The 23,062-nt window shown below is 43.8% G+C and overlaps 1 protein-coding gene across 5 annotated transcripts; it reads right to left on the reverse strand.

The window, feature by feature from the left end:
* Positions 1-327: 327 nt before the first annotated feature.
* On the reverse strand, positions 328-22,641 carry LOC117582937 (ABC transporter G family member 23). Of its 5 annotated transcripts, none has more exons than XM_034271038.1 (10): positions 21,826-22,641; positions 5,514-5,723; positions 3,007-3,523; positions 2,788-2,936; positions 2,480-2,621; positions 2,135-2,416; positions 1,616-2,064; positions 1,486-1,546; positions 1,091-1,422; positions 328-1,030 (listed from the first exon to the last, which is right to left on the reverse strand). In XM_034271038.1, the coding sequence occupies exons 1-10, from the start codon at positions 21,942-21,944 to the stop codon at positions 856-858; spliced, it is 2,436 nt and encodes an 811-aa protein (XP_034126929.1). In that variant the 5' UTR covers positions 21,945-22,641; the 3' UTR covers positions 328-855. The 5 variants fall into 5 exon arrangements, with proteins under 5 accessions (XP_034126929.1, XP_034126930.1, XP_034126932.1 ...); XM_034271039.1 differs by having other exon boundaries at positions 2,480-2,585; positions 21,826-22,640; XM_034271041.1 differs by lacking the exon at positions 21,826-22,641 and adding an exon at positions 14,047-14,753.
* Positions 22,642-23,062: the final 421 nt, after the last annotated feature.

Genomic DNA, 23,062 nt, shown 5'->3' on the forward strand with positions numbered 1-23,062 from the left:
TATTTACGTTTTTATTGTTATTTATACATTACTGCGCTCACATACATATGTAGTTAATGATTGGTCATGCTTAAATAAGGACGTTTGCTTCACTTGTTCGTTGTTTTTTATGTTTTTGTTTTATGTTTTTTTCGTTGTGAAATACTTATGACAAGAGCATAAAATTTCCCGAAATATTTATATTCGCATATATTTAGGGTAGTGTACATTATTGTATTTATGTAATTATGTTTTAACTTAAAAAACTTAAACCCATACAAAAAATGTTTTAAACTACTTAATTTTATTAACAAAACCCACCATTGTTTTTTGTTTGTTTTACTTGTTTTTTTTTGTTTGTTTGTTCTTTAGGCTTTCGCGTGAAATATGTAAAAAAAAACAATCACAGTCCATTGAAAAATATATAAAATTAATTGTGTGTGTGGTGTGTGTGTTAGTAATAAATTGCCCGTTTTGGAATCAAGAGAAGGTTTAGAACAGAGTATTACGAATAATGGACGTCTAGCTACGGACTTTTGTTGTTTGCTTTGTGACACAAAACATACTCGTATTTACAACAATTCATTTAGGTACCTAAACCTTACAAATTAAACTACGAAATGTGCAGACTTAAACAACTATTTATAGTGTTTTGGAGTGCAGAGTAGAAGCTAAGGAAAGCTGCGTGTGTGCTTAAATAATTTATGACATTTGGACAGAACAGAAAGGGAGAGATATATAAAGGAGCAAAGGTTGCAGTTTGAAATTTGGAAAAGGGTAAGAGCCAGAGGGGGAGACTATCTTAAGAGCTATGAAGGGACGACAATGACGACTAACGCGATCTAAAATTATTTTCTTCCAGGTAAACAGACTCGTCTAGCCGCGCTTCGCACGCAGAACCAGCATCGTGAGGATCAGGAAGCCCAGAATCCAGGAGAGCGTGCTAACGTATCCAATATAAACATCAGACTCGAATATCGCCCAGCCACGGGTGAGGATGGAGCGCAGTGATGAGGTGGCCAGCGTCAAAGGCAGGCACAACGAAATGTATCTAAAGGGGAGGGGAGAATTGTAATTGGATTCTTAAAGATTCTCAAAGACTCTGTCTTACCTCAGCACCACGGGCATACCCTCGATGGGCCAGATCACGCCGGACAGCAGCAGGGTGGGGTAGAAGGAGCCCAGCGCCAATTGGATGGCATTGCGCTCCAGCTCGCAAACGGAGGAGATGAGGAAGCCGAAGCACATGCCGCACATACCCTGCAGCAGCGTCAGCACAATCACCGAGAACAGATCGCCATTGTTGGTCACACCGAAGACTACCAGCATAAAGATGAGCACCAGCGTGGTCTGTCCGCACATCACCACGAACTGTGTGATGACATGGGAGAAGAGGATCTCGCCAGGCGAAACACCAGCCACCCAAGAACGATCCAGCAAGCCCTGCAATCAATCGTAGAAGTTAATATATGCAGGGACATGAGTAAATTTTCATCACTTTGTTACCTCAGTGCGTTCAATAATCAAAGCAGATGACGTCAAAGCCACAGCCAAAAAGAAAACAATTCTATAAAACAATAAAAACAAATTACGAAATATTAATTGCATTCACGGATGGTTTATGGGATAAACCTACGTCAAGATCACGCCGGGTGCTACGAAATCGGTAAACGAGGGATTCATGGTGCCATAGATGGGATCCCTGAACTGAATTGGGACATCGCCCAACTTGGGATTGTTGCCGCACTGTCCGAGGAGGCCCATGGCAAAGTCACGATATGCCAGCTGTATGTCGCGGTTGAGCATGACGCCGATCTGTTGATTGGACATATCCAGCCAGACCTTAACCTCCGACTGATCGAGCGTTTCGTCATCCGCCTCGCGACCAAGGGCAGCGCGTGCTGTGAAGGCGTCCGTGAAGTTCTCCGTGATGTAGACCGCTCCCCAGGCTTCGCCTCTTCTCACTGCCGCCTTGGCGTCTTCTATTTCCGTATAATATGTTTTGACAACGCTCGTATTCAGGTGATTTAAATAGCGACATCCCAGGTTGGCAAAGTGACAGCCGTCCTCCCAGTAGCAGGTCTCCTAATGGGATAAACACAAGGGAAAAATTGTAACTCTGCGCTGCGAGATATGATGGAAGTTACCGCCTCACCGTATTGTTCATTTCTCCGTTGACTATGGCCAGATTGAGTCCTTGTGGGTCGCGTCCAATGGCCAGACAGAAGAGGATCACCTGCATCACGGGCAGGGCAAAGATGAACAGCATCACACCCACATTACGCCACATGCGCAGCATGTTCTTGGTCAAGAGAGCACGGATCTTGCCCCTAGAGGTGACCCTGCAGAGATTGGCATAGCAGTCCTGGCAGCTCTCCTCGTCATTGGGATTGTTGTTCCGCCTGGCAGGCGGTGGGCTGTACGGTTCTTGGTTCAGCTAACATGCGGTTAAAAATAAACAAAATGAGAAAGGGGATCGGGCAAAGAGCGGAGCACAAACCGTGTAGATGGAACCATTGCTGTCGTTGATGAGCACCTCCTTGCTCTGGTGAAAGTTGAGGCCCACAACGCCGCCCTCTTGGCTGGAGCTGGGCTTGTCCATCTTGCTGCCAAATGCCATTGCGTGCAACGAAATGTTGTTACTACTCCAAATTATCACAAAACACAGAGATGGTGGGATGGTGGAACACAGATTGCGAGCATGCGAGTGGAGTGCCAAATGGAAAAGATTACGGTTTGGGGATTAGAATGTGTGACGCTAGACCGGGGGTTAAATACGTTTATTAATTGTGTCCGGGTGGGGCTTACCTGAAGTTCACATGGGTCACATCTCCCTTCTGGCTCTGGATGCGCGAGAGCTTAAGGAATACCTCCTCGAGGCTGATGCACTTGTAGATGGAAAGCAACACACTGGGCGACTCCTCCGCCAGCAAATGTCCCGATCGCATAAGACCGATCTACAAGAGTGTTGAAATAAAGTTACAGATGAAGCTAAGATCTACAAATAATGTTCCTGAGATGCCTTACCGTATGCGCCTGTCGCGCCTCCTCAATGTAATGTGTGGTAATGATGACCGTCTTCTGGCCAGCCTTTGTGATGTGCACCAAGTGATTCCAGATGCTCTGACGCAGCAGTGGATCCACACCCACAGTGGGCTCATCGAGAATGAGCAGCTCCGGGTCGTGCATGAGAGCCACAGCGAAGCTGACGCGACGCTGCTGTCCGCCACTGAGATTCTTCACGAGACGCTTCTCCGATGGCAGATCGAGAAAGTTGAGCAGGAACTGCAAGCGCTCCAGAATCTCTTTGGTCTCCATGCCAAAGATCCAGCCGAAATACATCATGGTCTCCTGAATGGAGAACTCGCCGTAGAGTGCAATCTCCTGGGGCATATAGCCCACACGCTTGCCGGGCACACCCGATCCCCGAGTGCCTGGCTTGCCGCCCAGCACGAAGATCTCGCCAGAGTCCAAGTAGCGGCGTCCGACAATAGTGGACAGCAGTGTGGTCTTGCCACAGCCAGAGGCACCCAGTAGGCCATAACTGAAGGATAGAGAAGAAAGATATTGTGTTGAGAAGCGAAGCGTAAAATAAATGAAATGAACCTTGAACCTTGATAAAAATATATTTTTTAAATTGGTAGATAATGGCTAAACGATTTATTATCCACCCCATCGATAATGAACTTCAGACAGAATATAAGTTATACAATTTACTCTTTTAAATCTACGATTACTGTATATAAACTCGTTTAGAAAACGACAGCGAGGAAGCATTGTTTTGCAAATTCAGCACGATAACTGTCGTCACGTCACAGACATTGTACATATGTACATAGATATAATCGTATTATCGTACATATATGTATGTATAACGATTTGTGGCATGCCAGCGGCGATGTCAATGTTAATTCCCTCAGTTCAAGTTGAATTATTTCGAAATGTTCACCTTGAACAGTAAGAAAAATAGAGATGTATGGAGGCAAGAGGCGGGGCAGCAGCATTTTCCCCTTAGCCAGATAACAAATGCGACTGCTCCGCCTCTTTTTGTGGAGTGGCATACGCATACACGCAGACACACAGAGAGACGGGAGCTATTATCATGATGAGGTTCAAAGGCGATGATTATTGTGGTTATCGGATTGTTATATTGTCGTCTGTTTTGCGTTGGGACTTTCGGCCTTTGACAAAATGTTGCGGCAGCCAGCGTAGGTCGCACGTTTTGGCCTGTTATTGGATTTATTATTATAATTAACACGCAGCGCCACTTAACGAATTAAACTTTAGCCATAAACAACATTTGATATTACCCCCAGGGAGGACAGTCGCAGTCACTGTCGCAGTCTCTATTTCTGGCAGACTTTAATTGTCATAATCGTCAAGTCAATCCTCAGTGACTTTGAAAACCCAAAAGCCATTTGGGCCTGGCCCACAATGTGCAGTTCGTTGACTCGACTGGCTGACATGACCTAGGTCAAAGCTGAACGAACCAAACTGTTAACTGGGTCAAGACTGCAGCAGACTCGTTTTGTTGGTCGTAGAATAAAACTCCGTTACGACACACGCTTGATAGCCGCTGGTTAAGTGTGCCTTATAAATCATTAAGAATGCCGAAATATAATTTTATAATACTTCAGGCAAAAGCTCTACCTACCTCTACGAGTATCAATGCCAAAGGCAAAAATACTCGTATAAAAAATGAATTATTTACGATTGGAAATTTATGGCCCCTAAATGTTTGCCAAAAAATCCATGAAGCGGTCAGAATCTAAGGGTGGAGGGGCGTGCACAATTAAGCACATGTGCCACGACAGAGATGGAGAGATATCTGTTTGGGTGTAGAAGCCAAACAAACCAGCAAATCGAACTTTGAATATCGTTTTTCTGCCAATAATCGATCAATATTGATTTGCATATTGGTTTTATTTCCAGACTTGGCAAATGAATGGCCGTCTTTTGCATGCGACTGGCATTTGATTAATTGTGAAAACGTGTAGAATGAGACCAGACACCAGGATGACGTCAGCCGTTAAGGAAGCCTCTTAATAGGGATCAGAATCGGCATCTGGCTGCGAACTGCTAGATCGACCCTCGTTAGTCGCTTCAAATTATCATGCAAGAATGCCGTCTCAGTTACAAGATAGATACGAGTACGATTACGAGTACGAGCAAGCAAACTAGTCTTGGCCCGGACTGGTTAGCCATAGACTCGTACTCGTATACTTGTATAATTGCCGCAATTACTGCTAGTAGAGGTTCGAGTACGAGTGTGAGCGTAACCAAATGACCTCTGATAGAGACTCTAAAATCTCATGGCATGCAATCAAATCTTAGTTGCAAGGAAATCGTCTGCCAATATATAATTCGAGTTCATCTAATATACAGTCTTTACTAGAGATCCCATGGGCGTTGCTCTGATCTGAACTGATGTGCTAATTACTTTCGCCGTTTCTATTTTATTTAGTTGCTAAATGAAGCTGTCAACATTTCACTTTTATAGAAGAGAGACGATGAGCCGTTCGATGTCTACTTACATTGTTCCCTTGGGGACTGTCATATTCAGGTTATTCAGCACCTGGTTGGCGTTCTTCTTTTTGCCATAGGCCTTGAAGGCATGTCGCACGGATACGGCGGCCTGTGTGTTGCGTGGTCCAGCAGCGGGCTGGCCCCAGGCTGAAACAGCATTCTGTGGCTGTGTGCCCCCATCGATGTTTGTGGCCGCCATCGCGGAATCTGTGGGAATGCTGCAAGGGAGAGCAAATGGTTGTAATTAGAATGGAGCTATTACATGAAATGGTTTCTAATAATAATTATTTATTGAAACTAAAAACATGTTCTGACTACTTTGTTGCACTTTCAGGTCATTCGTTTCGGTTTTTAGAATACTTTATTATTAATTTGTTCCTCGCTCTATTGGCTGTTGACTGCTTCCTGCTGCTGCTGCTGCTGGTTTTTGCATTTGCATAACGATCGTGGGGTCGCATATGAGTATTATCTGTATCTGATGTATGCTTCAGTGGTTTGGCGCTTCGAAACTATGTCAGCGGCACACATTGCAAAAAATCATGAAGCACACACACAGAGAGAGAGAAAGAAATAGCAACAATGGAGCATTGGTTGGCCACACTTTTCATTTCAATATTTACGAGTATATAGTTGGTCCAACAGACACACTCGTCTCTCTTACCCAACGCGCTTGTTGGCCACTTGGCCAGTTGGTCAGTGGTTAGTGGTCAGTGTGTGATCGCTTGGCAAAGTTGGCAAGACAAAGTCGGTACGAAGTGAATGCTTACCAAGCAAATCGCTAAAAGTAAAGTAAAGTTGTTAAAGCCTCAATGGTCTTTCTGGTCGGACCAGCTCTGGCGGCTGATTGCTTAACAGTCTCAGCCGCGGACCAAGTTGGACGGGCCAGCCGTTAAGCAAATATGCAAACTGTTTGTAGTTTGCATTTGCATTGGTGGCTGGTTCCATTATGCAATTGGCATGCAGCTTTTGCCTGCATTGGTCTGTGCATCGTAGGCTCGAGCCATGTGGCGGGGAAGATTAGCAAATTTTGGGTCAAGGTTAACTGCATTGTTATCCATGGATCGGCGAAGAAAGTTCATAATTGCCTGCAATTAATCACATTCGCACCTCTTTAACATATTTTGACTGCGGGCCTTTCGTATCATTAACGAAACGATACAAAAACAGTCTCGTGGTTGTGGGTTTAGGGTCTCGGGGTTCGGGGGTCGGGTCTCGGGTCTCGGCGTGGCCAAAACGCAAGTCATATAAGAAATGAAAACGAGAAACGAGATACACAAACCAAAAATACACGCGGGGGGAAACTAGTTCAAGGTCACTGATTGAACGCAGTCGATCAGATTTGTTGTCTCTTTCGAAAACGTTTGAATTTTTGGGTACGATCGAACCCCCAGCCAAGTTTTTGCTAATCGCTGACGTTGCGTTACTTCTCGTTAAAATAAATATTCAAGCGGCCTCAAATATTTGCATTTTCTATAAGGCACGAGACATACGATCCCATTCGAACCGAACTGAGATGAGTTGAGATGATATGATGGTTGCCCAATAGCCAACAGCCAGCCTACGGTAGGCTCGAGTGCAGAGCAAACATCCTCGACAGCCGATTCCCAGTTAGCAGTGAAAATTAAGTAGTAGCGTTATTATACGGCCTATCAAATATTAGCATAATGCGTCCATCTCATCAACTAACAACATTTGTGGCTGGGCTGGGCCACAACATATTCTGAATACGAAACGGACTCAGAGATACTCGTAGTCATGCTGCAATTTCGTTGACGAAATGTATTTCAAGTTCGTTGTCGGAGTCTTTCGATTTGCGTACGAACACATTGTAGTCGGAGTTAGTCACTGCTGCCCAAAAGAGCCAAATACTCGCAAGTTGCGTAAATTTCTGTATATCTGTGAGCTGGAATATCTGTAGCTGTGAATGTAAATGTAAATGTGTGTGCGCGCGCACAGTCAACAATGGACAAGGTCAGGCCAAGTAGTTTTTTATAATGACAAACAAACCGACATTTTTCCCGCTTCTCTCTTTTTTTGTGAGTTGGGTGCGTTTGACATTTATGGCTAAGAGTTTTGGGCATGTTGATAGTGTTTGGTTTGTGCCTGCTTATTGATAATTTAATTAACTATTAGAGCGCTATTTATGCATGCAGCGATGTGTCCATAGAGTCGCCACATATTTTGGAATTTATTTTTGGGCCGTTGAATGTGGATGATGTTGGCGGTGGCTTGCCACATCGGTGGTGACAATCCCAGTCGACAGATAGAGCGTGAGAATTTGTTAGAGATTTGTCAACATCTCTGTGACTTATCTCCATGGAAAGGCACTCAAGGGAAAGACCCGCAGATATATCAACGTTTTGGAAATGAAACCAAGTTTTATTTACGTTGTCATTTCCTCAGAGTATATTTCCCCGAATCGTCAATAAATTGAACGTTACTCGTGTGCAACAACTGACAGATTTTATATTTTTGCACTTTACTCATTGAGTAAATAGCGGACTTTAGAATGGAAGGGAGACAAGAGCGGAGAGCGGCGAAAGGCAGACAAAGTTCAGTGCGACTCCCTCTGAGGTGCCAATGAGGTCATCCCATGCTAAAGACTGTTAAATTTTCTGCCTGTTTATGGGCTTACATAACAGGTAAGATAAGGGTAAGGGAGAAGGCTTTTCGTGTTGCCATTTCATTGATGATTGAGTCGGATAATCGCATATAATCAACCTAGGGAGAGGCATGCAAAGGTAGACAGTCAGACAGACATTCAGACTCGGACTTAAACTGTTCCTGGCTATGGCTATGCCACTGGCTCTGGCTCTGGAGTCTGTCACGCAGCAATTGCGATGATGAGCTGAATTTTAAGCACGCCGATCCCACTGGAATGTACAATTGGTTCTTTCTTTCGCAGGGCCTTCGTGGGGAATTCCAGTACGGAGAAGCCGGAGAATTGATAAGCAATACATCTCTTAGACATTTCCATACAAGTCGCCTCCACACGCGGAAGATGCAAATGACATCGTGTAATTGACTTTTGTTGTCGTCTCTGCGGCTCTGCGGCTCTTGAGCGAATTGTTTTGTTAGTTTTGTTTCCATTCAGTGGCATATAATTATGGGCTTCTATTCTTAAGCTTAAGCACCAGCACAGAGTGACAGGCCAACGAGGAAGCAGCCATTGAAATGGCAAACTCGTCATTTGCCAAATAAATCAATGGCCTCTCATTATTTTGAATTACGAGCGAGAGAGGAGTGCACAAACCAAGGCCGGGTAATACCCAGTCCAGTTGAGGTATTGTTTCAGCCTCATGAGATGAGAGCATTAATCAAGTGAGGAGTCAGAAGAGGGAATTCGCGATGGCTATGGGAATTGTCTGGATTATGCAATGAGCTGCGCGCCTTTTGGTATTTGACATAATTACAAACTTGTTCGCCCCGCTGAGAAATGCGGTCGCTGGCAAATATGCAAGCAATATAAAAACAAAAACAAAAATAAATACGGCCAAAGCAGAAAAGACACAAAAGGGCGAAGCGAAGCGTTGGAAAAGTCAAATCAAAAGCCGTCTCGCTGAGGGATTATGCAATGTTAATGGTTCGACAAGTGTTAAAGCCGAGAGATCGGGCGTTGACAGCAGGAAACTGGATGACTGAAAGACTGATCGTCAGGCGGCGATTGACTGGCACCCAAGTGGGTCAACATCAGTGGGTCAAAACTGAAACACTGATTGCGATTTATGGCCGTAATCTCTGCACGTTCATGTTCATCCACGGGATTTACTTACGTTGATATCAGCATTTTATTTTGATTGTTTGTTGTGATTGTTTTTGTTTCTGCTGCTGCTGTGGCTGCTGTTGGGTGGGTGGGTGTGTATTTGTTTGCTTTGTTAACGTTTGTTTAATTTTTATTCGTTTGTTTTGTTTTGCCTTTGTTTAACCGGTAGTTACTTTTACTTTTACTTTAACACCAGCGCCAGACCAATCTTTTGCAATTGCTCGAGTATCGGCAAATGTCTGTGTGTTTCACACACACAACAATGCTGAAATGTATAAATAATAATCATGTTTGAGCATAATTTGTTGTGTGATTTATGCATTGGCTGGACTGGGTGTCTGTCGAGTTGTGCCTCTGGCATTTCATTGCACCAACGGCACACGTTTTACACAGGTTTTCTTTTTGATCTGTCATCACAAATGATGATTGTGCAGATGGGTAACATTTAAGCGCTGTAAGCTGTAAAGCGCTTACTACCCCAGAATTCGAAAAAAGCCCCTGAAACAAGCTTCTAGAAATGAAAATAGGCAAGGAAAGTAGCTTTATGTACGAAACTGAATTGAATTCCCCGCTAAGTCCGTTCAATATGCGGTCATATCGATTCGATATGCCAGACATCATTATACAATCAACACCTTGCGGTGTTTCTGCTTCTGTTGTGCGAGTAGTTATGCCCAGTCATGCTATATGACTGCGGCATTATATGATCATGGCTCAAAGAAAACTGTTAATATTTCTTGACTTTGAGCATTTTGTCATTCACAGGGGATAGGCAGGCAGTCGTCAGGCCAAAAGCCGCTTAAGTCAGCACAACAATCACAATAATCATAATAATAATTGAGCCCAAAAGCAATGTACGCATTTGACATTGGAATTTTGTTGTTTCTGTTGGACATTACTCTGACTGTGACTGTGACTCTACGAGCTACTGATTGGATGCAAACTCTCCAAATGGTTTTATTGTTAAAGTTTGAAAGTTCTTAACTGAAATGCTACTGCGAATCGTTGAGATTCGCTGATCTGTGGTTTGCATGCTGAGTGCGTTGCCGTGCCAAGGTCGGTCGCGGCATGCAATAGCTTTCCGGGGCCTTTCCGCTGCAACGGAAAGTTTTATACCACGTGCGTCATCGAATGTCTATATTGTGAAAATAACAAAACCAGCATCAGCGCTCATTTTATGACTCACTTGCGAGTCCCAAGTGGTTCAATGAATTAGCGGAATCAACATGTCGAAGTCTGTGAGGCTCCACGGAATATAGAGCAATGAGCAAGTCGCTTGAGCATGAAAGCTGCTGGCAGGAAACCAGACCAGCTGCATGGTCAGTCATAATGCATGAATAAATTTATTAAATACAATTTAAATTTCAATGAAGCAATAGCCTAACTCAATGCAACCACTGAAAGACTTTTGAGCAGTAGCAGCAGCTGCGGCTGGGACAGATTACTTGTTTATTTTTGCACACAGGAAAACCCATTATGGCTTTGTGATTTTAAAAGACTGCTTAATGCCTCTGGCTACGCTACGTGTGTGGCATTAAGCAAGCGGTAAGGATACAGCCACAACCACAGGCATGTGCGAGACATTAAAGTGGCCTCCAAAGGTAGGCCAGACCCAAAAGGCCCAGAGCCTATAAGAACTGCCTTGGCAGCAAGCCACTCAACACTCAACACTCCTTTACAGTGTCAGGGAGTACCAAGTGCGGCTACTGAGAGTAGACTTTCGATTACTTTCGATCTCGTCGGTGCAGGCCTGTTTGCTCTGCGTTTTCCAAAGCGTTTTCCTTTTCTTTGACTGGCTTTTCCGATGACATAATTGCATGCATGTCTGCGTGGCTGTCTTCATGTCTGTCTTCTGGTCTGTCCGTCTCTTGGTGTGTTTATGCCTGTTGCACTTGTGTGCGACACAGTTTTGTGGCTGCAACTTCTTCGAGTTGGTCTTTTGGCCAGTGCCGAGTGCTGCAAATGGCAAACCAGTTGTCGGGCAACTGGTTCTGCAACAGGTCGTTAGACTTTTCTGCTCACAGTGCCCAAAATCAATAGTCGAGCACTCACCCGCACTGGCCCCATATGGCCAGCCATTAGATAATCCCAATGGATGGATTGATATTGATTGGTTTGTTTGGTTTCATGTGAAATCATCAACAGGGAATACACCAACACACCGAACCTAATCAATTCCATCGATTGGTCTAGTTAATCTATAAACCAGTCTATGGATTCGAATTGAATCAAATCGAGCGAACAACACGACAACGATTCCTGCTAAACTCGAAAGAGAATGTTCGATTGCCTCAATTAATATTTAATTTTCCCAATTGTTGTTCGTATGCCTCCCGTGCTGTCGCTATTGCACAATCAATTCCAGATGGGGCATGGGGGCTGGAATATATCAGCATTCCATTGGAGATGGGGTCGCGTGAACCCCAACATATGTTGCGTCTGTCATGAAATTAATTGTTAAAATTTTAATGTCCGCGAGTTTGAATTTCAAATTTCCCCTCAGAGGTGGCCACCTTTGGGCTGGGCACGTTCTAACAGACATCTTTATGTGTACGGACGGACTGTCAGTTTTCTTCTTCACTCCCCATTAGCAGTGTTCTTAAGTCGCTGTATCAGAGTCTAACCAGGCAGCCTAATCATCAGAGATGACGTTATTGAGCGATTAGTCCCTGGCATTTAGTCATTAAGTGACCAGTCGACCAGTCTCCTTAATTATCGAGTGCGTTATGTGACCAACAAATTGCATTGCAGCCGTGAGATCAGTTCTGTTTCAATTCAGTTCAATTTAATTGGTTATGCCCCCCATCACTGAGGCCGGGGCGAAATATTAACCGTTCATTTAATATCGATTTAAGCAATGCATATTGTCTGTAATTAGTTTAACAACGTTACACGATCGAATCGGTTCAGCTTGGCTCAGATCGGATCGAATCGGATCACTTAGTGATCTTTGTAGAGTAGAGTTCTGCCAGTCATTTATATAAATCTGTATGTTAATGTCAGCCAGTGCCTTGATATTAATGAAATGTCGCACCGCTTTTATGGCATACAGTAAGCATGTCTACATCTAGATACGACTTCAGTTTTCATCATACTTTTGTTGGGCACCTTGAACTCTGCTCAAATCATAGCCGCGACGTGATAAACAGAGAATGAAAGACCCAAAAACCAAAAAACAAAAAAAAATGTATAACAAAGAGCAGATACTCGCACAGAAACAGAAAAACCCCCAAAGACGAAAAATACCAGTTCAAGTTTAAGCTTTAAATCGCTGCACACAGGTCGTGGCGGTGCGGTGCGGTGCAGGTTCAGTTCGGTTCGGTTCGGTTCGGAAATGCACATGGCAAGAGTAGAGTGTGGAGAGTGGAGAGAGAGAGAAGGCCTTGACAACTAATTTCAGGGCCAGCGCTAAGGTCTCTCGGGTGCACAAAATCTGACAATGAATGCATTTTATTATAAGACATAAGCACTCTGCTGTACTCTGCTCTGCTCTGCTCTGCTTTTGCCATAATTGTTATTATTACGATTTACTACTATCAAAGTATCTAGCTACCTGTATGGGTGTATCGCTGTACTCTGTGCACTTGTGCAATGAAAATGCAAAAAGTCTCAGCACTTAATTACGCTGAACTTTGCTCGAAATCGCAAACGACAGCACAAGTAAACACATGGGAGTAGAGTACACAAATGCTAGCTAAATAACTGGCTAGCACATATCACTCTCTTGCGGCTCTCGGTTACTCGATGACCTCTTCTCAGTGTACGTTTGCGTTGCAGTCTGGGTTTATCTATCTATCTACATATGTATAAACTTGTTTTGCCAAGAGCACAGTGACCACAAAAAAGGGGAATAGCAAATGCGATGATCTAAGACAATGACAGTGGAAATAGCCTGTGGGAGGGTCTTTAGTATTGACTAGGTCTTCCTACAGCTAAAGCAGCAAATACAGCCAACAAATAGCGAACTATATTTAGCTCAAAGTACAATAGTGTGGAAAAAAGTGCTACAGATACATTCGCAAGGTTTCCCACTGCGCAAGCATTTAAGCCGATTAAGGCCGCAACTAAACTAAATCAATAAAATACACATTAAGCCAAGTGCAATGGCGATAAAATCAACGGGCTTGAACTGAATGAATGACACATCATGCGCTCTGAAATGCACTTAACAACTGAAGTTATGGACACATTTATGTACCATAAATTACTGTACAAAAATGTGTAGCAATAGCTCTTTGCACAGGCTTCATCAGAGTCCGCATTCTAGCAGCGTTTTGGGAAGCCGATGACGACGATATCAAATCATTCCGGACATTTGTATGCCGGGCGCAGAACGCACGCGTTTGAACATTATAAACGGACAGTAGCCGATGAAGGCATGGGACTGAGATTGGGAATGGTAATGGGGGAGTGGAGATGTTATTGATGATGACGATACGATCATCATCAACATGGTGGAAGTTTTGCGAACAAAGTAATTGTCGACTTTGAAGTAACAACAAAGCGGCAGCCATTTGTTATATGAAGAATTGATTTTTGTTTTTCTGTTTGCTTGAATATTATTATTATTTTGTATAGAATTCAGCCACATGAGCAAAGCTCGTTGTTTGCCTGCCTTTTGCGAATGTTTGAGAAGTGATTTCCTGAAACGTGTATATAGCACTTGAGTGCCGTGCCATGCCTTTGGCTTTGCCTTTGCCTTTTTGTGCCTAAGTCAAGCTCGACAAACTCCAAATCTCCGTGCCAAGAATTTGTTTGATAAGCAAATTTACACTTACAATGCGCGTTCTAAATAGATTTACGAAGCTGTCGTCAACGTCGTCGTTTGGTTTTTATTTTGTATTTTTTTAAGGGGAGACTGTGCAAATCTTTGCACAAATTTTGTCGATTTCTGTTGAGGCTATAATCACTTCTCTTCCACCTCGAACAGTGGGCACAAAGGCGTAGGATGTGCTGATTGCTCTCGTCAACCGAAAGACTTAAGGCACGAACCCGCGAATTAATGATGGATCGAAAATCGCCTTTGGCTTTTGCACACACGCGCTCTCTGCTTAAACAATTCTCGTAGAAATATCTATTTCAGCCGGACACTTTAATGGCGCTATCGGGGCACACACAAAATCACGCGGTAACGAGAGAGCAGACTTCGGAGACACTTGCGTTGCTCTGAAAGGTTCGACTAAGACTGACTTCGAGTCGGTGGCCAAGCTGTGGCTGGAGCCTCGCTCCACTGATGCTGCTGCTGCCTCTGCTTCTGCCTCTGCCGACGTTGCTAGCTTTGGGGCTAGCTTTGCACTTTACACTTTGTCAATGAAAGAGACGGACAGTCGGCCAGCCAAGAGCGTGAGTGAAAGAGATCGGAAGAGTAGGACAGAGTAGGCGAGAGCGAAGCTGTTGCACTTTTGCACGTGCGTTTTATGCGCGACTTTAGACGAGTGGTAGACGTAGACTGTGGACTTGCTTGCTGTTGCCTTGCTGCCAGAAACTCAACTGAACGCTAGACGACGACTTAGCTCAAGCTCAGGCCCGGTCCGGTCCGGCCCGAGCCGAAGCCAAAGCAAAAGCAAAAAAAAAACACCTGTTTGCCCGCCCGAAACCCACTCAAAAGGCCACTCCACTCTATTCATTCGTTCGCGATTGAGTCGCTTGTGGCAGCTTGTGGAATGAACGCGACTCGACTCGTCGAGTGAGCGACTTTTTGGCGAGGAAAAGTTTGTTGGCTTCGCTCCTGGCGTTCCGCTGCAGCATTTTTTGGCTCCAGCTCGTTCACCTTCGGCGCTTGAGCAGGGTTTTATTTGGGAAGGGAACCATGCGCCACAAAAGCAAAAGGGCCCAGGTTTCTGGGGTTTTTTCTGTACCTCGGTCTTATGCAATACGGCGAGGCGACCTTCAGAGCGTGCTGTTCAACGCATTGCGGCGCATCGGGGAAGCTCTTCTTCTGTTTGGCTCTTGCTCTTGTGAGTGGCAAGAATTGCAAAAGCAGCAACAGCAGCAGCAGCCGCCACCGCTCACCATTCACTCTCTGGGATCGGGGTAATGGCTTCATTTGGCTTCGCATTTCATAAATTGTAATTGCTATTGCAATTTCATTGAAATTCCCTTGCACTTTTAATTAAAAATGTGGTTTCCCTTATGTAAGTGATTTTAAGTAGAGTCCAAGTAGAGCAAAGTTCACCCCTAATAGTTGGAATGACGGCAGTGTAGGGGGAGCTACACATTTTCGCAGCTGCCTCAAGGCGAAATTAAATGCCTTAATTACTATAATTAATGTGCCAAAGAATGCATTGGATCGAAGAATTGACGAGACGAGAGGAGACGAGGTTAGTGATGGACGGGCGGCTGTCCAACAAAATCAATAAACATGTCTATATTAAAAGTTTTTGATGTGTTTGTTGCCCCATTGCACAATTTCAATGTCATCCCAAAAATTAACAAGCCGGCGTTAAGGGCGTGACTAAGGGCGTTTGCCGTTTGGGAGAAGAAAAACCAAAAACCTGACCACATACCCAACAAATGCTATTCACATTTTGCGCAATGCTGACATTGAAAATGCACAGCTAACCGATCGGCTGATCGAATGTGTTGTGCCGTGTGCTGTGGGTGTCTGCTTCTGCCGCTGGCCCCAAAGTGCTGGCCAAATGTGCCATCCATCCACCGATCAGATCGGTTCGGGTGTTGTAACCAAACGCGCTCAAACATTTTAAGTAGCTGGCCAATGGTCAATGTTCGATGGTCGACATATGCTGCAAAGACCGCGATACGCTAACCAATTGGATATTTGGTATGGATTTTTACATTTTTTCTGGCTTTGAACCGTACCATGGCATAGCCCTGGTGTTATTAAACGGCAATTAACTGACAAGGTTGGCTGCTATATGCGGTTCCGAGACCTAAAACTGCGGCTTATCCAGCTGCCGAATCAGTAAGTACGCGTATTTAATATGAAGGGTATTGGTATTGTTTTCTGAGCTTCCTTCAGGGATTATGAGTCATACGACTCATGGTACGGCCAGATCCGACCTGGCTTGTCAGTCAGATTTAATGGCTGGTTCGTACTCGTAAAAGCGATTTTGTAGCTGACTGACTGGCTGACTGATGTGCCTGTAAACATCCTCGTTGTCGTCGCAATGGACATAATTGTTGTTAAAATACAAGTAATTTACGCACTTGTACGAGCATGTATTTAGCTTATCCGTACGGTACGCGTGCATATGTATCAAGAAATAATAAAAATAAACTAAATGCGTCGCCGTCGCACTTGACATGGTTTTGGAAGACGACAGGCAACGTGCTAATGAGCCCTGAAAACTGATTTCTGCTTTTCAGCCACGCGGCCGACAGCTCCCCATCATTAAGCAGGGGGAATATGTTGCAATATGCAACTGTCTTGATAAACTTTATTATTCATAATGATCATCATCAAAAGCATGCCTCAAGTTGCCTTTCCAGCTAATATTAAAACCAAACTGCCGTCTCATGGTGTACCCTGATGGGACGGGACTCGTGTAAACTTAGTCTGCCAATTTCGAAACTGATTTTTTAGTTCATATATTAATCTGATGCTCCCACGGAGAAACAGCACTTGAGACACAAAGATCAGCCAACACATTTTGTTTAACAGTAACAAAAACAAACCAACACAAAAAACTCTGCTTGCAATTTTCTAAGTATGCCTTTGTCTTTGTATTTGTTTCAGAGGCTTTCGGGTTTAGGCAAGTCATGCTGTGGCAGCGACACCACCTTGGACGAGTTTGTTGACTTCGCCTGGCCAGTGCAGTTGGCCCGAACACCACAACAACAACAACAACACAATGAACAGCAATCGCAAATGTCCAAAAAACATTAAAGAAATTGGTTGACAACATTTTGAGGTTTTGCCATGGCATCAATTTCACTCGCGACAGCTTCACTTACTGTCTCCGTTTCTGTTTCAGCCTCTTTTGTTTCACGATGTGCACATTTCAAATACACATTTTTGTTATTGTTTTTGTTTTTGTATTGTCTGCTTCATTGCGCATTTATAGCCCCAACCATTCCCAGTGGTAGTGTTAGTCCGCAGTCCATTCATACAGACAATTTCATTTCGGTTTTGTTTCTCCTCTCTCTGACTTTTTTATGCTGCTGTGAAAACGGGCACAAGGTCGCCACTGGGACGAGGAAGTTGAGTTGGCTGGGAAGCTGCCAGAGGAATGGCGCTGCCCTGGACTGAGTGACAGAAGCTAGGCTAGCAGCCTGGCTTTAAATTAATTGCATCGAGACGACGACGAGTACGACAACGACGGCGGCTGTGGCGGCAATTTCAAGCTCATAAAACGGATTGCACTTTGCGATAAAATTTCCCTTTCGCTTGAAACTCGTTTTTCGCCACTCGTTCAGGTTCGACTCGCCTTCGTGTTGTGTCCTAATCACCTATTTCTTTTATGTCTTTTAAGCCTAAAGATGGAATCGTGAGGGTAAAAATAAAAAAATAAAATCAGATCCACACGACCAACACGATGGCACTCACGACTTTGTGTCATCTTTAGATTGGCGAATTCGCGTGCCGTGCCCGCTGCAGTTGCTAGCGTCAGGAGGGTCGGCAGCTGCGGTGACTCAAAAGTTGTTTCTTTTGGTGCTTGCCAAATGTTATGCAACTGTTGCAACGCAACGCAAAGCTGGAGCTGGAGCTCAGCTCAGACTCTGGACTGGTGTTTAGCGTCTGGCAAATGCAAAAGAGCTGCGCTGCTAATGCAAGCGACTCGGCTTAATTAATTACAATAAGACGCTGCCGACGCCCATTAACAGAGAGATCTACGAAATTGCAATCGTTCATTTGGCTTTTGTAGGGCTTTTTGTTTGGTCCATTTTCGATTTTGAAATTAACTCGCCTTTTGATGTGAATGTGTCTGGAGATCGTCGCTGTTTTTTATAATTTGTGAAGATTTTTTGGCCAAAGCCACAAAAACACACGCCCCAAATGTGTCAAGGTCTCTTGTAAACTAGCAAATGAGCAAAAGATACAAGCAGCATTAAAGCCGAATAAAATGAAAACCGAAAGCTGGCAGAGCGGCGTCCGTCGGAGTAGAGTGGGCTCAACGTTTTGAATATGTGTATCCGTCTATAATTATCTGAGGAAAACTTTTTGGCACACAATGCACGGCATTTCAGTCAGATTTTTGCCAGCTTGATTGGGCCCGGTCCGCATTGTGCAATGCTGTCTGTTAGTCTGCTGCGGCCACCTATTCCTATTCGACCACACATTTCGAGCCAATTAGCAGGCGGGCCAAATTGCTGTTAATGCCATGAGCAAATACACCGCAAACTGCTGCTCTAAGACAATGCATATGGCTTCTTGCAACCGAGCGGTCATTTCGGTGAAAGTATTGGCAAAAGTTAGTACCACAAATGACGTCATTGTCCCTCACTTGTCAAAGAAAACTTACGGCACAAAGGCCCTAAGAATCGGCGTTAATTTATGTGACAGGCTGGACATCAGGACATTTACCGAGAAGCCTACGTGATTGAGTTCATTAATTATAATTCAGAATTACATTCTAAAGTCTGCCGGCGGCGACGGCTTGGACGTAAAGGTTATTCAGGAAATCAAAAGCCAGTGACATTCGCATATTGCGGATATAAATCTTCCATTGTCAGGCATTACGAGATATATTTTTTATTAAGATGACAACGCCATTTCTCGGTACGTTCTGTGGCCTTTGAGGGCACAGCACATTTAGGCAGAAAAATGGTTCTTAATATAGTACCTTAATGTGCGCGCTTAAAGTTCAACAGAGTTCTAGACGCTCTGTCTAATATATTCTACCATTTTTCAAGCATATGACCAAAAAGTGTTCCCCAAATCAAATAATATTTCAACTTGCCTGTTGAACTTTGAAGTCAATTAGAGAGCTGGCCAGAACACAGAGCGGAGTGCTCCAAAGTCATCAGAAATATTAAAGGTATAATGATCTCGCTGGGCAATCAAATTGCCATTTCCTTTCCCAAAGACGCACTTCACTTGGCAAACGTCGAGAAGTGCGTGGAGAATTTGAAATAGCTCAAACTTACTCGTAATTTTAACAGAGCCGAAAAGCTTTTCTATTAAGTTAACAGACTCGAAAAGCTATGTTATTTATGTTAACTTTACATGTAGCTGCCCGTTTTTACACTGTTGTACATGTCGATAAATCGACGGTTCATAACTACGATATCAGCTTTCAACACTTTAAACACTACTCGACAAAATCGAACTTTTTTTTTCCTCAACCAACTAAACCAGTTTTATGGGCATTAAAATTTTCTTAGAATTATGGTTTTTCTTTGATGGCATGACTTTTTTCGTATGAATTTTAAATTAGTACATGCTATTTGCATAGCTAAAAAGGTTAAAAGAAGCTCTATTCAATTGATTAAAATTTATTGTACCCCCCAGCACCAGCCCATCAGCATTTCTGGATTCATGATTGCGGAATTTTAATTATACAGCAATTAGAATTTTTATCTCAAACACGTGCTAAAACAGTTTCACCTGTTTGGTCAGTATGGACTGGAGTATGGGGGCGTGCTTGGCATACGGGTACATCAACAGACAGATACACAACATGCATCAACGGCAATCAGCCAAAAGGTACAATAACAACAATTAATGGCACGCCAGGCGGTGGGGGGTCCGTCCATAGTGATTTCCCAATACTTCCCAGCCATTCACAACTGAACTAGTTCATGCGGAAGTGACGCAGCAGCCGATTGAGCATTGGATATTGTATAATGAAGGCCATAAAAACTGGCCGAAGCCAGCAAACTAACTCATTTAGATGAGGCAGTGTTTCGGTTAAAGACCTTACCTCAAACAAAAACCCTATTCGGATGCTAATGTGATGTTGGCTTTTGGCAAACTTTTTCGGAGGGAACAGTGATGTACGAAAAGGGGGGCTTAAGGGTTGATTCTCTGTTAACTTTGACTAATTTCGTAGCACCCTCTCTCCAAATCCATACCCACACCCTTGACCAGCGTATCTCATATGAGTCTTGGGTGTTGGCAATATTATATCATTCACAAACTAAGCCAAATCAAAGAAGAGAAGCTCTGCATATATTAATGACCAAAAATCAGATTTACATAAACCGGAGACTTTCGCACTCATCGACTCTAAAGGGAATACAATTGTATTGAGTTTTGAATTATGGCCAAGTAATTTTCGCACATCATATCGAATCGAGTGGAACGGAGCGTCTTGCCGGATGTTTTATAATCCACTTTACTTTGCTGCAACAGGAGTCGGTGATCGGCGCCCAATTGTCGCCGATTATGAGTGCGATGAGCATGATGATGATGAATGTTAATTTTTCACAAAAAACGATTATTTGTTTGCTACTTATGACGGGTAAATGAGCTGCTAGCTGCCTGCAGATTTGTGTTGGGAAATTATTGAAATTTGCAATTAGCTAAATAAAGTGGCTGGCAAGTGCTGAAAACCAACCAGCCGTTGCCCAATGCTTAACCCTTCTACTTCTACCCTCTTCTAGCCGGTGGCCCTGGGAATCTATTTTTAACGTTTGTGTGGAGGCCTCAGTGGCTCTTCGCTCTCATATGCCACAACTTGTTATAAATTTGCTACTTTATAGCGTAAGTATTTTATATAATTGCAAATTTCACTCGTCACTTTTGCCTTTAGCTGATTTAGTTGCTTAGCATGAGCCCAATAAGCATGACGCGGAATTTGTGTAGAAAATGTGGTAAGACAGCAAAAACAAATACTTGTGGGTACAATTGCACGAGGACGACAACAAACAGAGCTTGGAGGTGGAAATATTTTCGAATATCATTATCATCGATGAGTTGTCTTAATTTGCATTTCACTTAGTCCCCAGCATCATGTAACCCTTCGCCAATGCACTGAGTAATCCACTCGCTATTCAAGTGTCATTCACTGTCGCTGCATCTTCATACTGTACACTCTCTATAGCTTCATCAGTTAATTAACGTACTCTTTCTCCCTGTCTCTGTCAGTTAATTCATTGATACGCAAATCCCACCTATAAATCTGCCTGTTTTCCAATAATAACATTAATTCCTCTGAGAGCATACACGTGCGATTAGCGTTATGCAATATTTGGTATTCAGGTTCTGATCGGCTCGCTCTGAGTGCGAGCGAAGTGTGGTTCAGAAATCGGTCAAACGGCAATAAAACACAACTCTATTGAATCGAAACGAAACGAAACGAAACGGAAACCCAATGTTCTTGAGCCACACGATCTCAAAGCCAACCAGTTTTTATTGGCTTGTCGGCTGTTGCTGCCCGGCCCGGCCCGGCCCGAGGGTAAAACAAAGCAAAGCAAAGACAATCGAAAGACTTTGGCAACGAACTTCATATGATTAGTAGATGGCAATCGCAGATCGCATCTGCTGGATATCTTATTAAACGAATTGCTTCCACTGATGCTGATTCGGTTCCGTTCCGTTTCGGGGTTTTTTTTCTCAGCTTAACGACTACTTTATGGACCATTAAGGCAGCTGTTTATGGTGATGTAAAAACTTGTAGCTATAGCTACAAATAATACCCTTAGCTCTGACTCACATGGCACTGGGGTCTGACCAGCTGAAGTGACGCTTTATCCTTTCAAAGTCCATGACGGGCTGCTGCTGTTGTTGCTGCTGCTGCTGCTGGCTCAAGGTTGCCTCTTTCTTCGGTGCCATTTCGATTTCAGTTGAGCTGCGGCTGCACTGCTGTCGATGCTGCTGTGGCTTCACTTTTTTGTTTGCGGTCTGGGTTCAGGGGAGCCGGCAGGGGCACGGCTCGACTTCGGGCTCGGGATAGTAAAAGGCTTGGAAATATTCGGAATCGTAGTTGCACAACTGGTTTCCACTGGGCCTTTTGGCTTCGCTACTAAAACAGTCTTTTTCAATGCGATTTGTTTCTGTTTCTGTACACTCAGCTCTCAGTTTGTTCTTCTTACACGAAAATTCGCATGCGCCTTTTCACAATGCTGGGAGAAACAAGAGACTTAGGCACCGAACTTCATATTAGTCGCGACTCGCACGCGATTTATGTTGCTATTTAGCTTTGCTTTGTCTTTGCTTTTGGCCCAGCTGTAGCACAAACAGCTGTTTTAACTTTATTCGGGTTTTGGTTTTGGTTTTGGCTAACCAAAACGTGGATTGGACAGGCGGCAAGCGGTAAACGACAGCGAAAACGAAAACGACAACAGCGACGGCGACAGTGACAGCGGCAACACCAACGACGATGAGCGCACGCTGGTAAAACACGTAATTGGGTTTATAAATTGTACTTTTTTTATAATGCACACGTAATAAAAGAGCCGAGCCACAAAGTGATGTAGTGGATGTATAGATGTGGTTATTACAGTCGTTGCTGCTTCTGCTGCGATTTCTGCTGCCTAACGCGCCGAAGTCATGAACGAAACTGAAACCTCAAGACGAGCGCAGCAGGCCCAAGAGCTGCCAAAATGCGACAACACCTGAGCGTGGCGAGCAACTGTGCAGCGTTCAACTGAAAGAGATAGACAGAGAAACAGAAAGAGAGGTGGATATGTTACAAGAGAGAGAGAGAGGGTGTTTGTGAGAGAGTCTGTATTCCCATCTGATATAGTTATTTTTTGTGTAGATAAAAAAAAACATGCATGACTCTAGTCATGCACTGGAGTCGGAAAAAAGTGAAGCACAGTCCAAGCCAACGAACTTGTTGGAGGGAATGAAAATTAATGCGATGGCTGGATAATATCCCAGAAATTATTTACAATTTATAAAGTGTTTTTAAACACATATTATTCTGCTTCCTGCAGTATATCAGTGAT

The sequence above is a fragment of the Drosophila guanche genome, unplaced genomic scaffold (genome assembly GCF_900245975.1).
Source record: "Drosophila guanche unplaced genomic scaffold, DGUA_6, whole genome shotgun sequence".
NCBI classification, from domain to species: Eukaryota; Metazoa; Arthropoda; class Insecta; order Diptera; family Drosophilidae; genus Drosophila; species Drosophila guanche.